The sequence below is a fragment of the Lithobates pipiens genome, unplaced genomic scaffold (genome assembly GCF_037356315.1).
Source record: "Lithobates pipiens isolate NorthernLeopardFrog02 unplaced genomic scaffold, aLitPip1_a1.2 Scaffold_1, whole genome shotgun sequence".
NCBI lineage: Eukaryota > Metazoa > Chordata > Amphibia > Anura > Ranidae > Lithobates > Lithobates pipiens.
In genome coordinates, this window is record NW_027507685.1 from 168,461,506 (window position 1) to 168,480,627 (window position 19,122).

The 19,122-nt window shown below is 41.0% G+C and overlaps 1 protein-coding gene across 6 annotated transcripts in view; it reads right to left on the bottom strand.

The window, feature by feature from the left end:
* Window positions 1-19,122, bottom strand: part of L1CAM (L1 cell adhesion molecule) — a 671,411-nt gene that overhangs the window by 217,281 nt on the left and 435,008 nt on the right. For all 6 annotated transcript variants that reach the window (XM_077478852.1, XM_077478851.1, XM_077478850.1 and 3 more), the window contains 2 exons: window positions 8,677-8,874; window positions 7,912-7,982 (listed from right to left, as the gene is read on the bottom strand). In XM_077478852.1, the coding sequence (XP_077334978.1) occupies window positions 7,912-7,982; window positions 8,677-8,874 (269 nt within the window). The remainder of the gene's footprint in view (window positions 1-7,911; window positions 7,983-8,676; window positions 8,875-19,122) is intronic.

The following is a 19,122-nucleotide window of genomic DNA, read 5'->3' on the forward strand; positions in this document are numbered from 1 at the left end:
TCCTTTCTTATTAGAGGCCACCTTAGTTAATGTATACACACACACACACACACACACACATATATATATATATATATATATATATATATATATATATACATACATATATACACACACACATATATATATATATATATATATATATATATATATATATATTTTTTTATTTTTTATTTTTTTAAATGGGTGGAACTCTAAAGAAAAAAAAACTGCTTTTTAAAGTACAGAATGGCCTGCAGTACAAGGAAAGACACTTCTTAATGCCAAGTCTCTAGTGGTGCCCCCACTGGCCTTTGGAGGTGGGAAGTTGTGTGCTAGATGAATACATCTTCCAGCAGCAACAGGTATGTGGCAAAAAAAAAAAGTCTAACCCAGTCAGTAACCCCCTGGAAGACTCAAGAAGAAGTAAAATGGCTTGATATGGACAAAAGAAATAAAAAACCAGTAGCAAGGACATTAGATGCTATGATTAATGCTAACCACCTAAACGTGTTAGCTGCTATATTTTGTACACTCTGTCTGTAATAATAAAGTACCATATTAGGAAGAACCAGTTGCCGGCTCCCATTGTACTTTTCCAGAGAAGACATTGAGTCCTGTATGGCCTCTGCAGTGACCAAAGTCACAAGGCACTAATTTTGACAGTTTTAGAAAGCACTGCAGTTTGGGGTGGCTGCTGGCCATGGCACACTAACACAGACAGCAGTAGCCTGGTCATATGTGTGCCCCGGAGCATATAGCTCACCAGCCACCCCTGGGCATGTTGTGGCCAACCCAGCGCGTAGCTAGGGCCTGCTCACCCTCGATGGCCAGGCTGGGTAGACTACAAGGATCTATATTATCCAGCCTGTCACCCAGCCTGCTGTTGATAACAAAACCAATTTTTTCCTCTGTTGGGACTTTAATTGGTCAGTAGTCTCAAAAATTATTAGGAAGAAAGATTAAAATTAAGATTTTTTATTACATGATGGTACATACATAACAATATACACATACGGATGCACAATAAATACTAGAAAATACAACAAATTCCAGTATTTCTAAAACAGCATATTTGGGATGATAACACCACCATTGTCGATCACAGATCAATGCTGGAACTAACAGAGGCCCAACGCGTTTCAAGGTTGTCCAGAGATATTTAACCTTTTCCTCATGGGCTCATGATGCATTACATTCCCATCTATGGACATTACAAAGAGAACCATAGGCAACAATAAATAAAGAAAATTACTTAGAACCCCCACACATTATATATATTTTTTTTAGCAGAGAATCTAAAGAATAAAATGGCGATTGTTGTAATATTTTATGTCACACCGTATTTGTGCAGCAGTGTTTTAAACGCAACCTTTTGGGAAAAGGGAAATTTTCAAGAATTGTAAAAAACAAAACAGTAAAGTTAGCCCATTATTTCTTTATAATGTGAAAGATAATGTTATGCCAAGTAAATAGATATCAAACATGTCACGCTTTATAATTGGACGCACTCGTGGAATGATGACAAACTACGGTACCTAAAAATCTCCATAGGCGACACTTTAATTTTATTTTACGGTTACCAGGTTAGAGTTACAGAGGAGGTCTAGTGCAAGAATTAGTGCTCTCGCTCTGACGATCGTGGCGATACCTCACGTGTGTGATTTGAACACGTTTACATATGTGGGCGCGACTTCCGTATGCATCTTCTTTGCTGAGCGAGCTCGTGGCTTTAACAATTATTTTTTTCTTATTTATTTTAAAATGAATAGTTTTTTTTGTTTTGTTTTTTATCACTTTTATTGCTGTAAACATCCCTTGTGACAGTAATAGGTGGTGACAGGTACTCTTTATGGAGGGATCGGGAGTCTAAAAGACCTCTAATCCCTCCTTTGCACTTCAAAGTATTCAGATCGCTGGTTTCAGAGATTCTGAATACTGTATATTTTTTTAAAACCAGCGCCATTGGCAGCCGAGTAAACGGGAAGTGACGCTTCCGTGTTTACAATTAGGAGACTGGAATGAAGCCACTTACGGCTTCATTCCAATCTGTCCCTAGCCGCCAGAAGTGGCAGATTGTTGATCGGGGGTCCCGGTTGAACGGGAGTCCCGGTAAGAGCGGCGGGAGGGGGGGCGTCCCCTCCCACTCCTCCGGTATAACAGCTGAGCAGCTTTTAGCCGCATCGGTTGTTATTGCTGGAAAGCCAATCAGCAGCTCTAAAAAACGGTATCGGGATGATGCCTGCAGCTGCAGTCATGATCCCGTTATAACCCCCGAAAGCTGAGTACGCACATCTGCGTACGCTCGGCGGCAAGGGGCTATAATTGGTCATTACTTCTTGCATTGGGCGCCATTTTATATGGTAACCTGGTGTGTTTTCCCCAAATAGCTTTGATTAATATGTTTCTCCCTCTCTTTCCACTTAGGCTTCAGGTGTAGGTTTCCCGACCCTCCGCCCTCCTGGCAGGGGAAGGCTAGCGTAAGGCCCTGCGCTTTCCACACTCATCCACTAGGTGCTTGGACCACTGTGGATGTGGTATCTTCTGCCAGCGGCTTCCCAGATCACTTTTGGGTGCTGCGGCTGTGCCCGCGCGTGCACAGTTGTGCGCATGTGGCGCCGCATTGCTGCAGGTTGCCGGGACAACCTGTCCTTCCAGAACGCTGTTTTTTTTTACATGTGGAGTGCCATCTCTGGCACTGTCCCAGCCATTAAGGGGTTGATGGGGGTGGTATAGCATGCACCTGCATCTCATTTGGGCAATTACTTTATGACCAGCTTTCCTTATTTAATCCCGGATTAGTGGGGGGGGGGGGTCATCATGTGATCCTTACCGCCCTAACAGGATGGCCATTAATTCGGAAGATGCCTTGAGACAGGTAAACCAGATTGTAATTGTTATCTTTTTCATGGCTTGGACCTGCCGCTGTATACCTGCGATGCATATTTTGCGCCGCAGGCCCACGCCATTTTATTACAGCCTATCTAATGGTGTTTAATTGTTTGGATATTTTAGATTTTCCCTTTCCTGTCCATACTTTATCAACCCTTGGAACTCCATCATTTGGTTTCCTTCCACTACTGGCATCCTTCGCACATTTTTGCACTGCTAACGTACTAATATTATATTCTTTACTTTTTCTTTTTTTTCATTGTTCCCATGCACAGCACACCCTTAGCAAACTTTCCTCATTGCACCATTTCACCTTTTACCAGGTTGTGATTGTTTGCAGTATCTTTTGTTCAGCTTGATTCTTTTAATTGGCCTCATTTTGGTTTACACTCCCCCAGACATAAAAAGGCATATATCAACAGTAAGAAACAGTAGTGCCAATAGACAAACAGTTCAGGCAAAAAGTGAAAAATAGGTTAAAAAAGACCTACAGAAACCCAAAGTCAAAAATCGAAAACCTGAGAGGTTAAAATCTCCCAGGAGTCCACGAACGCAGCCGTGGATCCAGGATAGGAGCATAGGGGCCTCCAAACTGACTGGAGTGATCCCCGCCATCTTCTAGCAAGGAAAATAAAACAAATGTGAAGTTTGAAACAAAATAAACTATAAAATCAACCCATGGGCTTGGAACAAAAATACCAAGATCGGGGAAGCTGAATGGGACATGGCCCAAATCAAAGCCAAACAAACCGTTTTGAAGATCTTCGGATTGGGTGTCTGGAAGAAGGAAATCATTGAGGGGCTAGGAAGGTCTTCTGTGATTTCTGACGAACCTGAAGATTTCTCATGGAATATTGCATACCATCACGTGAAGCTAATTGCAGATGGGAAGTCACTGGGAGGAAACTGCGACATTTAGCGAGAGTCACTAAAGATCTGTATCTTTGCACCTTTAAACTCCAATCTGGTTTTGTTGTGGGTGGCCAATACAAGAGCTTCCTTGCTATCATAGTAATGGAAGCGTACTATGATATCCCGGGATTGGCTTCTGTGCGGGGGTTTAGGAGCCAGTGATCTGTGAGCCCAATCCAGACGCCAGGGATGAGAGGGGCTATGGTGTTAAAGAGACTCAATAAGGGCAAATTTCTCGATCACCCACTGTCTCAGGGACGCCCTGAATTCGCAGATTTTGGCAACATTCCCTGTTTTCCAGATCTTCTTGCTGGGACAGGAGTTGGAAGACAAAATGTTTCAGGGGTGCATTATCCTCTTCTAAAACATGGACATATTGCATCCAATCATCAAATTTGTTTACAAGCATGTCAGTACGTTCCCCCAAGTGTGCTATCTCACCTCTCAGTTCTTGAGCAAGTTTCCCTACTTCCTGGATAATATTGTGTGTCCGCTTTGCAGGAGGAATTGCAGCTTTGTGTCCAGAACTTCCACTGTTAGGGGGGTCGACAACCCCACTATTGGAGTGGATGGGATCTGTGGATGAGCACATCTGTCTGCCTCAGGTGGGTCCGCAGGGTCCGGCGAGTCATCCTGCATACTCGAGGCCAGGGATTCAGGCCTACGCAGGAAGTGATCCAGAGTCTGGGAAGGCCACAGCTCTATGGTGGGTAAAGGAACCATTTGTTTGGGCCCAAGCTTCACCATGGGTTGCCTGGAGATAGCGGTGGGATGTTAGAAAGACTCCCGTGGCAGTATGAGCTCTAGGAAGCTGCGCGGGAGTAGAAGAAGGTGGATCAGAGCAGACAAATTACATGTCTGCCATCATCAGAAGCTGCACATGCGCCCCGTTATTCGGTTCCTAACTTTCCCGATGTTCGAAAGTTCTGGTGCGAACCAAACAGGGGGTTATTGCCTAGGGCAGTGATGGCGAACCTTGGCACTCCAGATGTTTTGGAACTACATTTCCCATGATGCTCATGCACTCTGCAGTGTAGTGGAGCATCATGGGAAATGTAGTTCCAAAACATCTGGGGTGCCAAGGTTCGCCATCACTGGCCTAGGGCCTGCAGCAAAAACATCCCGGACGATCTCCCAAATGTAGCACTGCCCCCTTGGGGGTTGTTTATAATGACATGTTCTTCTGTGCAGCCTTGACACAGTGAACTTTCCAGCCCTCCTGACACTCTAGGTTCAGACATGTTGTGTTTACTTTAAATAACACACTCACAAAATGCAGAGGGCTTTAACTCTCTTAGATTTACTTAATCAAAAGAAGAGAATTAAGAAGGTTTTAGTCAGCCAAGCCCTGGATAAACAGCCAAGACACGGTTGAAATAGTTCTTAAAACAGTTAAATTACAATCAGAAATAACAGCCAAATGATATCAATGCACACAGTAACAAATAAATGAATGGATTTCTCAAGAAGGCTATTAGGTGCTGTAAATATTACTACTACTAAAGGGGAACCCCAGGGTTGCCTATTATACCTTTAATCTTAATGAGATGAAGTAATATAGGTACTAGTGTCCTGTCCCCTTTAAGAGCAATAGAATAGCAGTATTCAGAATGCAAGGCCTTGCAATTATTTTCACCGGCAGTTGGAGCTCAAAGAAACAACAATTCCTAAGTGTGGCACAGTGATAAGCAATCATAGCAAAGCAGCTGGTTTTGACTAGCAGCAATCCTTTAGGCAATCCAGGTTTAAGCTGTCTGTATACAGTGTCCAGAGTGATATATAAATGACTGCTAACTGGATTTTTGGGCATGTGCCCCCTCACCAATCTTGAGAACTTTGTAGTAACTTCCTGATGAGCGATCCAAGTCAATTCTTCTTACTACATGTGGGCTGAGATGGCGGATAGTCTGCTGAATCAGTAAGTCGTCTGACTCTGATGCTTCTTGCGATGCTGCTGAGGTGCCCCTCGTGTAGTGTGCAATGTCTGACCCGCTTAAGCTGGAGCTGCAAAGGCGCTGTACCGTGTACACAGCGGCGAGCTGGTGCTCACTTGATGAGACCCATGAAGAAAGAGAGCATGCGCCTGCCCGGCAGATCACTTTATAGCCTCCCCCATCATTCTCCACTTAGAGCAGATAGCTTGCTAGGAGGTGCAGTTCATGGATATAAAAATAGGGATACGAGATATCAAGAAACACTTTGTGGCTAAGTAGTGGATATCTCAGGTATATCGATATAAAAAGGTGCCATCATCCTTAATGAATAGAATTACAGAAGAAAAATAAGTAGGGACTTTGGGATTTTAAAGGCACCAGTATAGGTTCAAAAAATTAGAAAAGTAATAAGTTAGTATTCTTTATATATAAATTTATTCAAGAATAGAAAGACATACATGATAGGAAAAGTTAAAAAGATTTTTTGACACAAAGAATATGTCCACACATATGAAGATCTACATCAGATACACATCGCAATCCAGAAAATACAAAAGTTCAAAATCTATACAGGAGAACTGGTCACCCAACAGTGGAGCATATAGATTGATGTATATGGGTGCTATGGTGAAGAGCTGATGTAGAATCCACAGAACTTGCCCGACATGTTTCGCGTTGTTGGGGAAAACGCTTCTTCTGGGGCGTGATTAAAAAACACACGCTCGGTAGGTACAATATATGCCAGCCAGAAAAGTAGGGAGAATGCTGATGTCCTTTTTTAATTATTAGTGCAGTAGGGTAGAGCTGCACAAGCCAAGTCTAATATGTGTACTGGCGTGAGACATCCACCATACACATGTACCGCTCAGCAGAGTGAAAAGGCATCTAAGAGGGTAGTTCATAGATAGTTCTGCAATTCAGCAAAGTCTGCTCAGGAGACTACAGTTCTCACAAGGCTCTCCTCTAGGCTCAAAAGTATGACACAGGCAATCCGAGTCCAGCACTAGGGAGATGTGGGAGGCTGCACTGCTTTGCTCTGTTAGCACCATCTTGGCTGCATCTCTCACCAGAGCTTCTTTGATTATTCTTCCCTTGAGTTTGCTCCTCATGTTGGGTTGAAACAATATGCTGTAGCAGGGAGAGAGCTACATTTGATAGATATTGTTGTGTCTGTTCTATGGGTCCAATGAGGGTTAACAACCTCGATGGTCTTGAGATGTATGGAGCTCGATCAGGAAGCCTCCTGCATCAATCGTGCGCATGCACCCCCACCAATGAACATTTTAAGCAAATATGAAAGGTAGAATTAGTCTTTAAGAGAGCATGGAAGTTATAAGATGAACAGGAGGTAAAATAAAAACAGGGGCTTGTAAAACAATAGAGGCTGACATAGCCAAAATCTGTTTTAAAAGAAATAGGAACAATATTTGTTTTAAATAAAACCTAAAACAAGAGAAAAATACATCAGTTTCCATAGCTGACATTCTTCCCAGAATTCTAGGTCATGCAGGTTCTTCGGCATTAAAACTACTGGAGACAATGACCTGAGACAAATATGCAGCCAATATAGGCAGAAAGTCAGAATTCCTGATCTGTATAGTTTTGGGTCAGTACTTAAATCACTGAAGTTAGAGGATAACCATGGCAGGAAAGCCAATTTACAAGCATAGAAAAAAATGAAAATGTTAATGTAAATGTATAAGAACATGTTTTTCTGATGCGCTAGAGAACTTTGTGAATGCATACGGTTTAGCCAAAGACCAGTGGCTCATATAGTATGAACTAACTGAAGTTAAAGGATGCTACAAAAAAATTGTTTAGATGTCTCCACTTGTGACAAAGAAGGGCCCTGCCACTGGAAGAAACAATGATAGACAAAACTCACTATATACTGTATGATAAAATGTAAGTTCCTATTAATGCCGAGTAGCAGGATGTGGACAGTGAGTTCTTCCTGTTTATGTGAAAGACATATTGAAGTCTGAAATATAATTCATAGTGATTCATTGATTATTGAAGAGTCATTTAACGTTCATAAAAGGATGGGGCTATTACTTTCACAAATGACAGCCATATGTCAGAAGCCTTATACATTGTACTTTGTGATTAGGACTTTATCAAGTATGTTGGAAAGTCTGTACTGTTTTTTTTATTTGCAATGTCTATTACAATGTATGGTCTTAGAATTACTTACCTTCCATGTTATTTTCATGTTATTGGGTTTAGTGCCTTCTCCCCGAACATCAATAGGGTTGTTTAAAGGAGCTATGGTGGATACAAAAAAATGCAATTTAACTTGGGTAACTGTCTTGGCTCATCCTGCATCAAGAAAAGCCATAAATACTAAATAGTTTGTCAGTCTCCTGTTATTCAATTCTGGAAATTCTAAATCTGACTAGGTAATATCACTGATGGCTTACAACTGAAACCAATCTGGGCAGTAGTTCAAATGTAAGGATCTTTGGTGTTAAAAATTGGTTATATAACCCTGGTCTACACAGGGTTACACAAGTAAAGTTAAATAAGACTGAAGATTACAGTATATCTCAATTAATTATTGTCAAGATGTTTTAATCGCTTGTCACTTTAGCATGGGTATGCATTGTATAATAATAAATTTTTGAAACACAACTGTTTCAATACATGACTTACTTATTGGGGCTATAAGATAAGTCTCACTCCATAACCCCTACCCTTTCTGCCTTCAATTAAATGCATGTTCATTCCCAGATCCCATTCATATTGCTATATTCTGTGGCAAAAGGGCAAGGAAAGGGGGCACCGCATAGAGCAGAGACTCAAAAACACAACTGGTAAGGACTGGCCCTAGTTACTGCTTCACTGTATGCCAGATGGATAGGGAATTTTCACCCCCAAAAATGAATTTTAGCTGTGGGGCTGTGGAGAAAATTTGTTAACATTCACTAATCTCTAACTATACCTAATGTGAGATTATCACCTGCTTCCGGTGTCCTAATGCGGTCTGATGGCTTGCTTCCATTGCTTGGTCCCAGCTCATTCACTGCAATAACCCGAAACTGGTAATTTACATAAGGAGAAAGGTCCAGGTATGCTGAGTTTTCTGTTCCACCAACCCGTTTTAGTTCATGCCATATTCCAGGTTCGAAATTATCTTCCTCAAACTCTATGATGAACTCTAAAATATATTAAAAAATATACTTTTGAATTAGAAAAAAAAATGCCAGTGAAAGGTACATCCCCTGGCAACATCTGTTCTTTAGGAAAAGGTATTGACTGTAAAATTCCCTGCTTGTTCACCAGACATTCCCCCAACCTGTTTGTAAATACATTTTGTCTGATTGAACTGCTGAATCATTTTGCAGATGATTGTTTATTAACAGTGCTGGACCTATGTTTCTAATCATATTCAATTATTTATTTTTATATGCAAATAGATTTTAGGTATAGCAATGTACTGTACATAGAGGTTTAGGGAGTGCTGTATTATTTCATGACTTTATTATCATGATTTATAAATGAATCATTAGCATTCTGAACAACCAGTAAGATGTGTGAAATATGCGTGAATAAGGGGAAGACACAGGGATGATGTAAAGTTAAGAGTGTTACATAGTAACTTAGATAGTCAGGTTGAAAAAAAGACACAAGTCCATCCAGTTGAACCAAAAAAAAAAAAACATACAATCCCATATACACAATCTTTCACCTATAGTTGATCCAAAGGAAGGTAAAAAACCCCAGCAAAGCATGGTCCAATTTGCTACAGCAGGGGAAAATTCCTTCTTGATCCCTTGAGAGGCAATCAGATTTTTCCTGGATCAACTTTACCCATAAATAATATATTATTATGTACGTTAAGGAAAGAATCCAGGTCTTTTTTAAAGCAAGCTCCTGAGCTGGCCAGAACCACCTCTGGAGGGAGTCTATTCCACATTTTCACAGCTCTTATTGTGAAGAAACCATTCCGTATTTGGAGATGAAATCCTTTTTCCTCCAGACATAAAGAGTGCCCCTTGTCCTCTGTGATGACCTTAAAGTGAATAACTCAAACGCCAAGTTCACTACATGGATCCCTTATGTATTTATACATGTTGATCATATCCCCCCTTAATCTTCTCTTCTCAAAAGAGAATAAATTCAGTTCCTCTAATCTTTCCTCATAACGGAGTTCCTCCATGCCTCTTATCAATTTGGTTGCCCTTCTATGCACGTTCTCCAATTCCCCAATATCATTTTTGAGAATTGGTGCCTAAAACTGAACTGCATATTCCAGATGATGTCTTACTAATGATTTATACAGGGGCAAAGTGATATCTCTCTCTGGAGTCCATACCTCTACTAATACAAGAAAGGACTTTGCTCGGTTTGGAATGTGTTGCAGCTTGAGTTACCACTTTTTCTGGGAAAAATACAGACCTTTTAATGCTATCCTAATATTAATATTGGCAATAGCTTTCATTTTTATTGGCAAGGCTGGTAAAAAACACACCAGGTTGAAACCCTAGTTGTAGCAACTAGGAGAAACAGGTTTTTTTTTTGATAGAGTGGGGTGGAGAGAGAGAAATACAAAGAAATAAACTGTTGGTAAAGTATGAATAACCACACACACACTCCCCTCCACACCCTCTGGTTTTCAAACCTTCTTCACCTTTCAATTTAGCAAGCCACTGTCTTCTCATAAGCTTATTTCCAGCAGGTGGTTCTCTTATTTGCCCTTCTCTCTTATATTCATTCCACTTCCTGTACGTAAAACTTATTCCAAGCATTTACCGTTTTAGCAGAGATCAGGGATAAACCTACATGCCATGAAGATGAGATCCTGGTTACCTGGGATGTAACAAGTCTATACACATCTATCCCCCACCAGGCAAGGATCGATGCAGCAATCTGACTCATTAGAAACGGCAATGAATATTCCGACGCTCAATCAGTGTTATTTGAGAAACGTTTTCATGTTGTACTGTTTAATAACTATTTCTTGTTCAAGGAACAATTTAAATACAACTCAGTGGAGTTGTGATGGGCTCCAATGTTGCCCCGCCATACGCTTGTTCATTTATGAATGAATGCGAACAGAGACACATTTTTCCCAATGCATTACTTCAGATGTATTGCGACACCTGGTGGTGCTACATAGACAATGTATTTGCGATATGGTGGGGCAACATTGAATCCTTGAAATTATTTGATGAGATGTTGAATGGGTTTTGCCCACAAACACAATTTAAAATTAACATTGGCGGTAATTCCATTCTTTTTTGGATACAAGGATTTATATAGATAGAGGTCAGATTGACTCCGACCTCAATATAAAACTCAGGGATATAAATCAACTTTTGTTATTTAATAGCTACCATCCACCGCACGTGTTTAAATCGATCGTGAGGAGTCAACTGTTAAGGGTTAAATGCATTGTTAGCAATGAGATGGTAAGGAAAACCAGATTGCAAGAAATGTACCAAAAAATCTGGGAATGAGGCTATCCAGAGAGGATGATTACACAGGAGTTCAGATCTAACTCTTTAGTTAGATCTGAATTTAAGGCCAGCACACATGAAGCAAAAATGATATTCCTTGGGAAAATTGCATCCAATGCAATACACTACTTAAAGGTGACCATTATATTCATCCCGTTAGTGGAGAAAGGGTAGTAATTAATGGTTTCCATATAGGCCAATCTTCATATGTGGTATACATCCTCACATGCCCCTGCAATATGATATATGTTGGAGAGACCACTCAGAAGGATAGAATAGCCCAGCATCGCAGCACGATAAGACATAAACAGCCCAGTTTACCAGTATCGAGACATTTCCTGGAAAAGGGACATAAAGAATCTGATTTGCGTTTTATGTTACTATAGGAAGTGGGGGTGATAAGATACTAAAATTTAAGAAAAGGGAGGTATGGTGGATTAACAAGTTACAGTCTCTTCATCCCAACTGAATGAATAGAGACTATGACTTGTACCTATTTCTGTAAATATGGATTGGGATCACATATTATGTTTTTCTTCCCCAGATCCAATGGAAACCGTACAGGATTTGAAACAGGGGAATTTTACTGAAGATGATCATCTGAAACAATGTTTAGATGTAGCGATATTGATAACTATTAACATTTAATTGTTTACATTGATTATTCTTAGAAAGAGGAGTGGGATGTCATTTTCACATACTATATATCTAATGGATAAATTTACATGGGGTTTGTTCCTTGGTGTTTTTATATGGGTTATATATATATATTTTTCCTCCTTTTGTAATCATATTCACACTTAGTTTCTGATTGGTTTGTTTGCTATGTACCATTAGGGTTAAATTAATGTAGGATTGAATTGATTAGATAAGTGGGTTCTACACCTGTGGGGCACACCTTGTGTTTAGGATAAAGGTACAAATTTTGTGGCAGTACGGTACACACAGCCAGATAAGCCTGATAAAGAGCAGTGATACTTGCAACTGTACAGTGGCTTGCATAGTTGTACATTTTCTAATCTGAACAAGTAAAAGGATTGCATTCGAGTACGCGTCCCGTCTTTTTTGTTTGACTTAATATTGGTGGAGCATTGGGAATCCACCTTGACGGTACTTCAACATATATACACACACACACACACATATATATATACTGTATATATATATATATATATATATATATATATATATATATATATATATATATATATACACACACACACATACATACACACACTCTGCCTTGAAAAAGTATTCAAACCCCTTGACATTTTCCACATTTTGTCATTTTGACATTTTGTCATTTTACAGCAAAAACGTAAATGTATTTTTTTGGAATTGAATGTGGTAGACCAACACAAAGTGGCATATAATTGTGAAGTGGAAGGAAAATGATAAATGGTTTTCCAAATGGTTTTCAAATAAATATCTGAAAAGTGTGGTGTGCATTTGTATTCAGCCCTGTTTACTCTGATACCCCTAACTAAAATCTAGTGGAATCAATTGCCTTCAGAGGTCACCCAATTAGTAAATAGAGTCCACCTGTGTGTAAACTTATTTTCAGTATAAATACAGCTATTCTGTGAAGCCCTCAGAAGTTTGTTAGAAAACCTTATTGAAAAACAGAATCATAAAGGCCAAGGAACACACCAGACAGGTTAGGGATAAAGTTGTGGAGAAGTTCAATGGTTGGGATATTTTTCTATGACCTAACCCTGCTTAAAAATATCCCAAGCTTTGAACATCTCATGAAGCACTGTTCAATCCATCATCCAAAAATGGAAAGTATGGCACAACTGCAAACCTACCAAGATATGGCCATCCACCTAAACAGGCCAGGCAAGGAGAACATTAGAAGTTTGCATTTTGCAAGAAGCCATGTGGGGAACACAGCAAACATGTGGAAGAAGGTGCTCTGAACTTTTTGGTCTAAAAAGCAAAACGCTATGTGTGGCAGAAAACTAACACTGCACATCACCCTGAACACACCGTCCCCACCGTGAAACATGGTGGTGGCAGCATCATGTTGTGGGGGTGCTTTTCTTCAGCAGCGACAGGAAAAATGGTAAGAGTTGATGGCGAGATGGATGGAGCTAAATACAGGGCAATCTTAGAAGAAACCCTACTTTGTTCTCACACACTTATCAAAAACTTTCACAAATTTTCTCAGCATTCCTTCAGCTACTGGAGAAAACATGAACTGTCTCACGTTATTGTTATCTTTTCTCACATTCTTTTAGCTAACTTAGAACAATGAACAAAAGCTTTTTGTCTTGACCAGCTGTAACCGCCTTAATTTCTACTGCGCGTGTCTTATTCTGTGTGACGTGTAAATTACTATATGAATCGCTTTGTGATAACTCAATACTATTAGTTCTCAAAAGACAGCATGGTGTGAGTGTCGTTTTCTATGTTCTTTGAGCACTGATTCCGGATATATCTGAAATTATACAATACATTGGATCTGAGGTCTGAGAGGTTGAAACCTTTAACCCTTTCAGCACTGGGGGCTTGCCCGGGATGGATGGAAATCTACCCTTAGCAGGATTGGAAGGCTACTTTTAACGGTTAATGGAATCGGTAAGTTAATTCTATTCTTATTGAGTGAAACTGACTTGCTGGGGTCCAGGTGGCTGGCTTCCATCCCACAGAGATTGCTGTTGGGTTATAGAACCTCTCAGAAGTATAAATAAAAGTTGACCAGTCATGACCTTAGGAGTCATATAGTGTTTTGGGGACACTTGAAAAGGTTTTGATGACTTTAGAAAAAAGATGAATTGAGCTGAGTGTGTATATGTGGGCTGCTATTTTGTTTTCAAGAACCAAAAGGCATACTTGGTGAGTGGTATTCCTGGAGGTTATAAAGTTACAATTTGGGTAAAGCTATTTTGGGAAAGGTAAACCAAAAATCAAAGTTTTAAGAATTAATGTGCATTGTAAATTTAATTTCATAGAAGGTTTAAATTTGTCTGAAACAAAACTGCAGCTCCATGAGCAAGATTGTGCGTTTATTGTATGTCCGAAATACTCTTGAACTTGTTCCAAATTTATTCTGTTAAAGATCCGAAGTGGCTGTAGCCATATTAGTATAAAAAAGTATCATGGACAGCACCAATTTTTTTGTTAAAAGAATCTAAGTTGGGGTATTGTCTGATTCACACCGTTGTCTGATTGTCTACACCACTAGGTGGCAGTCAAGCACTGTAAATTGTTTTGTTTTCATAGGAAAATGGAATGTACGGAGCAATACCTAGTGAACCCTTGGGTGGATCATATGGACAGGAGGTCTAGGCAGCTGTAGTCCCTTTACCTGGGATAGCGCAAATAGATGAAGGGCACACCATATGCACACAATCTTTTAGGATAATACCAAGGTGCCCTGTAAATTTGTTGGGAAGAGACTTGTTTGGGCCACTAGGAATCACAATTAGAACCAACTCAGAAGGAGGTCTAGACATTTCCTCAGATTAAATCACTATAGTAGCATGCAAACCAGGTTTATTGATGCTGTCACAACAAAATAGTGAAGAAGATTTTGAGGATTTAGACCCCCAGGTCTGGTCTACATCAGATCTGGATGTAGGATTATTTCATGCACACCATACTAGGCCACTCTCAAAGAAGGTGCATTTCCTATCTATCACAAACAATATCCACTCTCTAAAGAAAAGATGGATGGCATAGTGCCAATGGTGAAAACGTTTCTGCAGGATGTAGTCCTGGAGGAAATTATGTATCCATACAACACACCTGTTAACCCTGTAAAGAAGCCGGATGGCTCCTTCAGATTTGTACAGGACTTGAGGGCCATAAATGACCTCATAGTCCCAATAGCACCCATTATACCTGATGTTCCATCAATACTGTCCTCCATTCCAGCAACAGCCAAATGTTTTACTGTGATTGATTTAAAGAATGCTTTTTTCTCTGTCCTTGTAGACAAGGAAACACGGCCATTCTTTGCTTTTACTACGTCGATTGACCAACACAATCGCCAGTTTGGTGTAGAATGCCCCAGGGTTACATAGACTCACCTGTGGTCTATTCTATAGTACTCCAAGCCACTCCAAGCCACCCTCAGGCCTTGGGCTGCCCCTCATGGTTCTGTACTGTTGCAATATGTTGATGATCTTTTGATTTGTAGTTCTTCAGAGGAGGACTGGCAAGCTTATAGCCTATCCTTATTGAAATGGTTACATACATGTGGTCACAAAGTGTCTAAGAAAAAATGACAATGGTGTAAACAGGAGGTTGAGTACCTAGGGTTTATGCTGTCTCCGGGAGTTAGGAAAGTCAGTCACAAAGGAACTGCTGCTATAGTGGGTCTGCCTCGCCCACTTACCAAGAAAGACCTGCTAACCTTTCTTGGAATGATTGGTTACTGCCCCCAATGGATACCTGACTGTTCTTTCTATGACAATATATTGAGACAAGCAACCCTCTCTGAAATGTCTGACATTGTAAAATGGTCTGATGAAATGTTAAATGCTTTTGCCATGTTGAAATGTGCAATGGTTACCAGCCCGAGCCTCGGCCTCTCTGATTTTGGCAACATCTTTCACTTGCTTGCCAGGGAAAATTGCAGAACCATGGCAGGAGTACTGGCCCAGGAACATGGTGGGAGACTGCACCCTGTAGCTTTTTTCTCAAAGGTGGTTCCAGTACAGGTGCAAGGCATGCCTGCTTGTCTCAGAGCGTTGGCTTTTTGTGCTATGGTTGTAGAGATGGCAGCACCATTTACTTTGGGCCATAACACTACTTTACACACCTCACATAATGTTACCACACGCCTCAAAACTTTACATACTGAGCATATGTCAGCACAAAGACTGAGTCATTCCCCTGTCCAATCCAAACCTGAAAATAAAAAGTTCAAACAAACTCTGGCCCAGCTCTAAATTTGAATGCCTTATTAGGTCTTAAAGGAGAACAGGATGACTTACCACCACTTCATGACTGTACACAATCAATACATCAGGACACTTCACCTAGAGCAGACATGCTTTTAGTACCAATTCCTACTGCACAAATAGTTTTTGTTGATGGCTCTTGCAGCAGACCAAGTGATAATGTCTATCACGCAGGATATGCTGTTGTCCAACTGCCGGATACTGTTCTCAAGGCCAATCCAATAACCTATCAGTCTGCACAATCTGCTGAATTGATAGCATTAACCTGCGCATGCCAACTGTTTGCAGGAAAAGAGGTAAACATTTACACTGATTCCAGGTATGCTCATGGTGTGGTCTGGGACCATGGTGTAATATGGCTTTGCAGAGGATATGTGGCAGTAGATGGAAAGAGCATCTCACACTCTGACCTAGTCACAGCATTACTAGATGCAATTCAGTTGCCTTCAAAACTAGCTATCATGCACTGTAAGGCACATACAGGCCAAATGACTGATATAGCCAAAGGTAATGCACTAGTTGACAGAATAGCCAAAGAAGCTGCATCTACACTCAAATGCCCATGCTAACACCTCAGCCATGTTCCCTGAAAGAGAAACATTGGCTCACTAACCTGCAAGATTTTGCCACCCCTGATATTGCGCAATGGAACTGTGATGGGATGGTACAGAAGGATCCTTAAAACAGGATTAATCTGCAAAGAGGGGAAACCGTGTATTTCTGTTGCTAGCGCCCCCTGTTCATTGCACAATACCATGGACTGGGTCATAAGGGCTTGCATGCCACATGTGAATTCCTAGATGCAGATTTTTTTCATTGCAGGATTACCTAATCTAATCAAAGCTTTTGTACGGAGATGTGTCACTTGCATTAGGAACAATCCAACAAACCCAAAGAAATGAAAGCATAAACATCTTGAATACCCAACAACACAATTTACCAATTTACAGACTTTACACATATGCCCAAAGAAGGAAAGACCCAACAATACCTTTTAGTCATAGTGGACATGATGTCACGCTGGCCAGAAATCTTTGTCACCAACAATGAAAATGCACAAACTGTAGCGAAGATCCTCACACAGGAAATTATTCCTAGATGGAGATGTCCATTTCAAACAAATTCAGACAATGGCCCAGCTTTCACAGCTAAAATCTGCCAAGATCTTGTAAAAGTACTAAAAATAGACTGGAAATGTCACCTCCCCTACCATCCACAGAGTTCAGGGATTGTAGAGAGAATGAATAAATTAAAGACAGGATAAGGAAAGCTACAGGTGGGAATTTTGGCAAATGGAAAAAAGTTCTCCCAGCTGTATTAGCTGAAATCAGAATGGCCCTTCACAGTGTGATGGGTTTTTCCCCCTCTGAGGTACTCATGGGTAGGCCATTCCCCACACCGTGGGCTAATCATCCCTTGATGGTAGAGAAAGGTGATTTGGAACAAATACAGGAAGAATATGTAAAAAATCTGATGGAAACTCTTGATATTGTTGAAAGAAGAGTCGCTCGCACCTCTCCTCCTTCACAGGTACCGACCCACCCGTTCCAGGTCAGTGATCAAGTTGTGGTCCAGAGGCTTCCAAAAGGTTAAAAGCCGCAAGAGGTTCCATTTGGACCAGTTACCAAAGTGGTAGCCATCACCAGAACTGCCATCCTTACCAAGGAAAGCCCTACCTGGATCCATGCCAGCAGAGTAAAGAAGGTTGATCTAAGCCCAGGAATTGAAGAAAGGCTGAAAAGAGGCGAAGCAGGTGTTTTAAGTCCTCAAACGACAAGCACAGAAATAATGGACAATGATGTCCTGATTTCACCACAGACTTCTGGGAAGGCATTCTGCCTTCTGGTGATGTTTCTACTTCTGACCTTTGTCCCAGTGTGGATAATAACTGTAGCTTTCATCCTGATGACTTAGGTGCCTTGAAACTCATATGTGGTAAAAGCGAAACACACCAACCATACTGATTTTCACCTCAGAAATCGCAGTAAAAGAGATGTCTCTAATGAATTGATCAAAGTATTTTCAAGTGATCCTTGATATCCACCTTTGGCAAAAAGAAGGTGTCCCCTTGCATAGTAAAGATTCTGGACAGGAGAAGTAGACAGGAGCCAGCCTATCTTGAGGATTTATCTGTTTTATTCTGTTCACCTTACAGCAGTAAGGTAATTATTTAGTACACCTACGGATTCTGTGGACACCAAAGAATCACCAGTGTTTTTGAACACTATTTGCCACCTTCTTGTGATTTACAGGTTCACTGCTGCTTTGAAGACCTTTCACTATATGAAAACTTTCACTATAGTAGCACTTTGCACTTTGGATCTTGTTCTATTTATTATTTTTGTTTGCCACAGACTATTTATATTAGTGTGCCACGCATCTTTATTTACAGTTTTTATTAATTTTTTATTAGTGTTGATACCTCCATGTACCGTATATACTCGAGTATAGGCCGACCCGAATATAAGCCGAGGCCCCCAATTTACCCCCAAAAAACTGGAAAACTTATTGACTCGTGTATAAGCCGAGGGTGAGACATGGCTGTCCATCCCTGTGTGTCCGTCCATCCCTGTGTGTGTGTCCGTCCATCCATCCCTGTGTGTGTGTCCATCCATCCATCCATCCATCCATCCCTGTGTGTGTGTCCGTCCATCCATCCCTGTGTGTGTATCCATCCATCCATCCATCCCTGTGTGTGTGTGTGTGTGTATCCATCCATCCATCCATCCCTGTGTGTGTGTGTGTGTGTGTATCCATCCATCCATCCATCCCTGTGTGTGTGTGTGTGTGTGTATCCATCCATCCATCCGTGTGTGTGTGTGTGTGTGTGTGTGTGTGTGTGTGTGTGTGTGTGTGTGTGTGTGTGTGTGTGTGTGTGTGTGTGTGTGTGTCCGTGCAGCCTTGTGTGTGTGTCCAGCCTACCTGTGTCCCAAGCCTCCGTCCCGAGCCGCCGTCGTCCCGAGCCTCCTCTGTCCCGTGCCTCCTCTGTCCCGTGCCTCCTCTGTCCCGTGCCTCCTCCGTCCCGTGCCTCCTCCG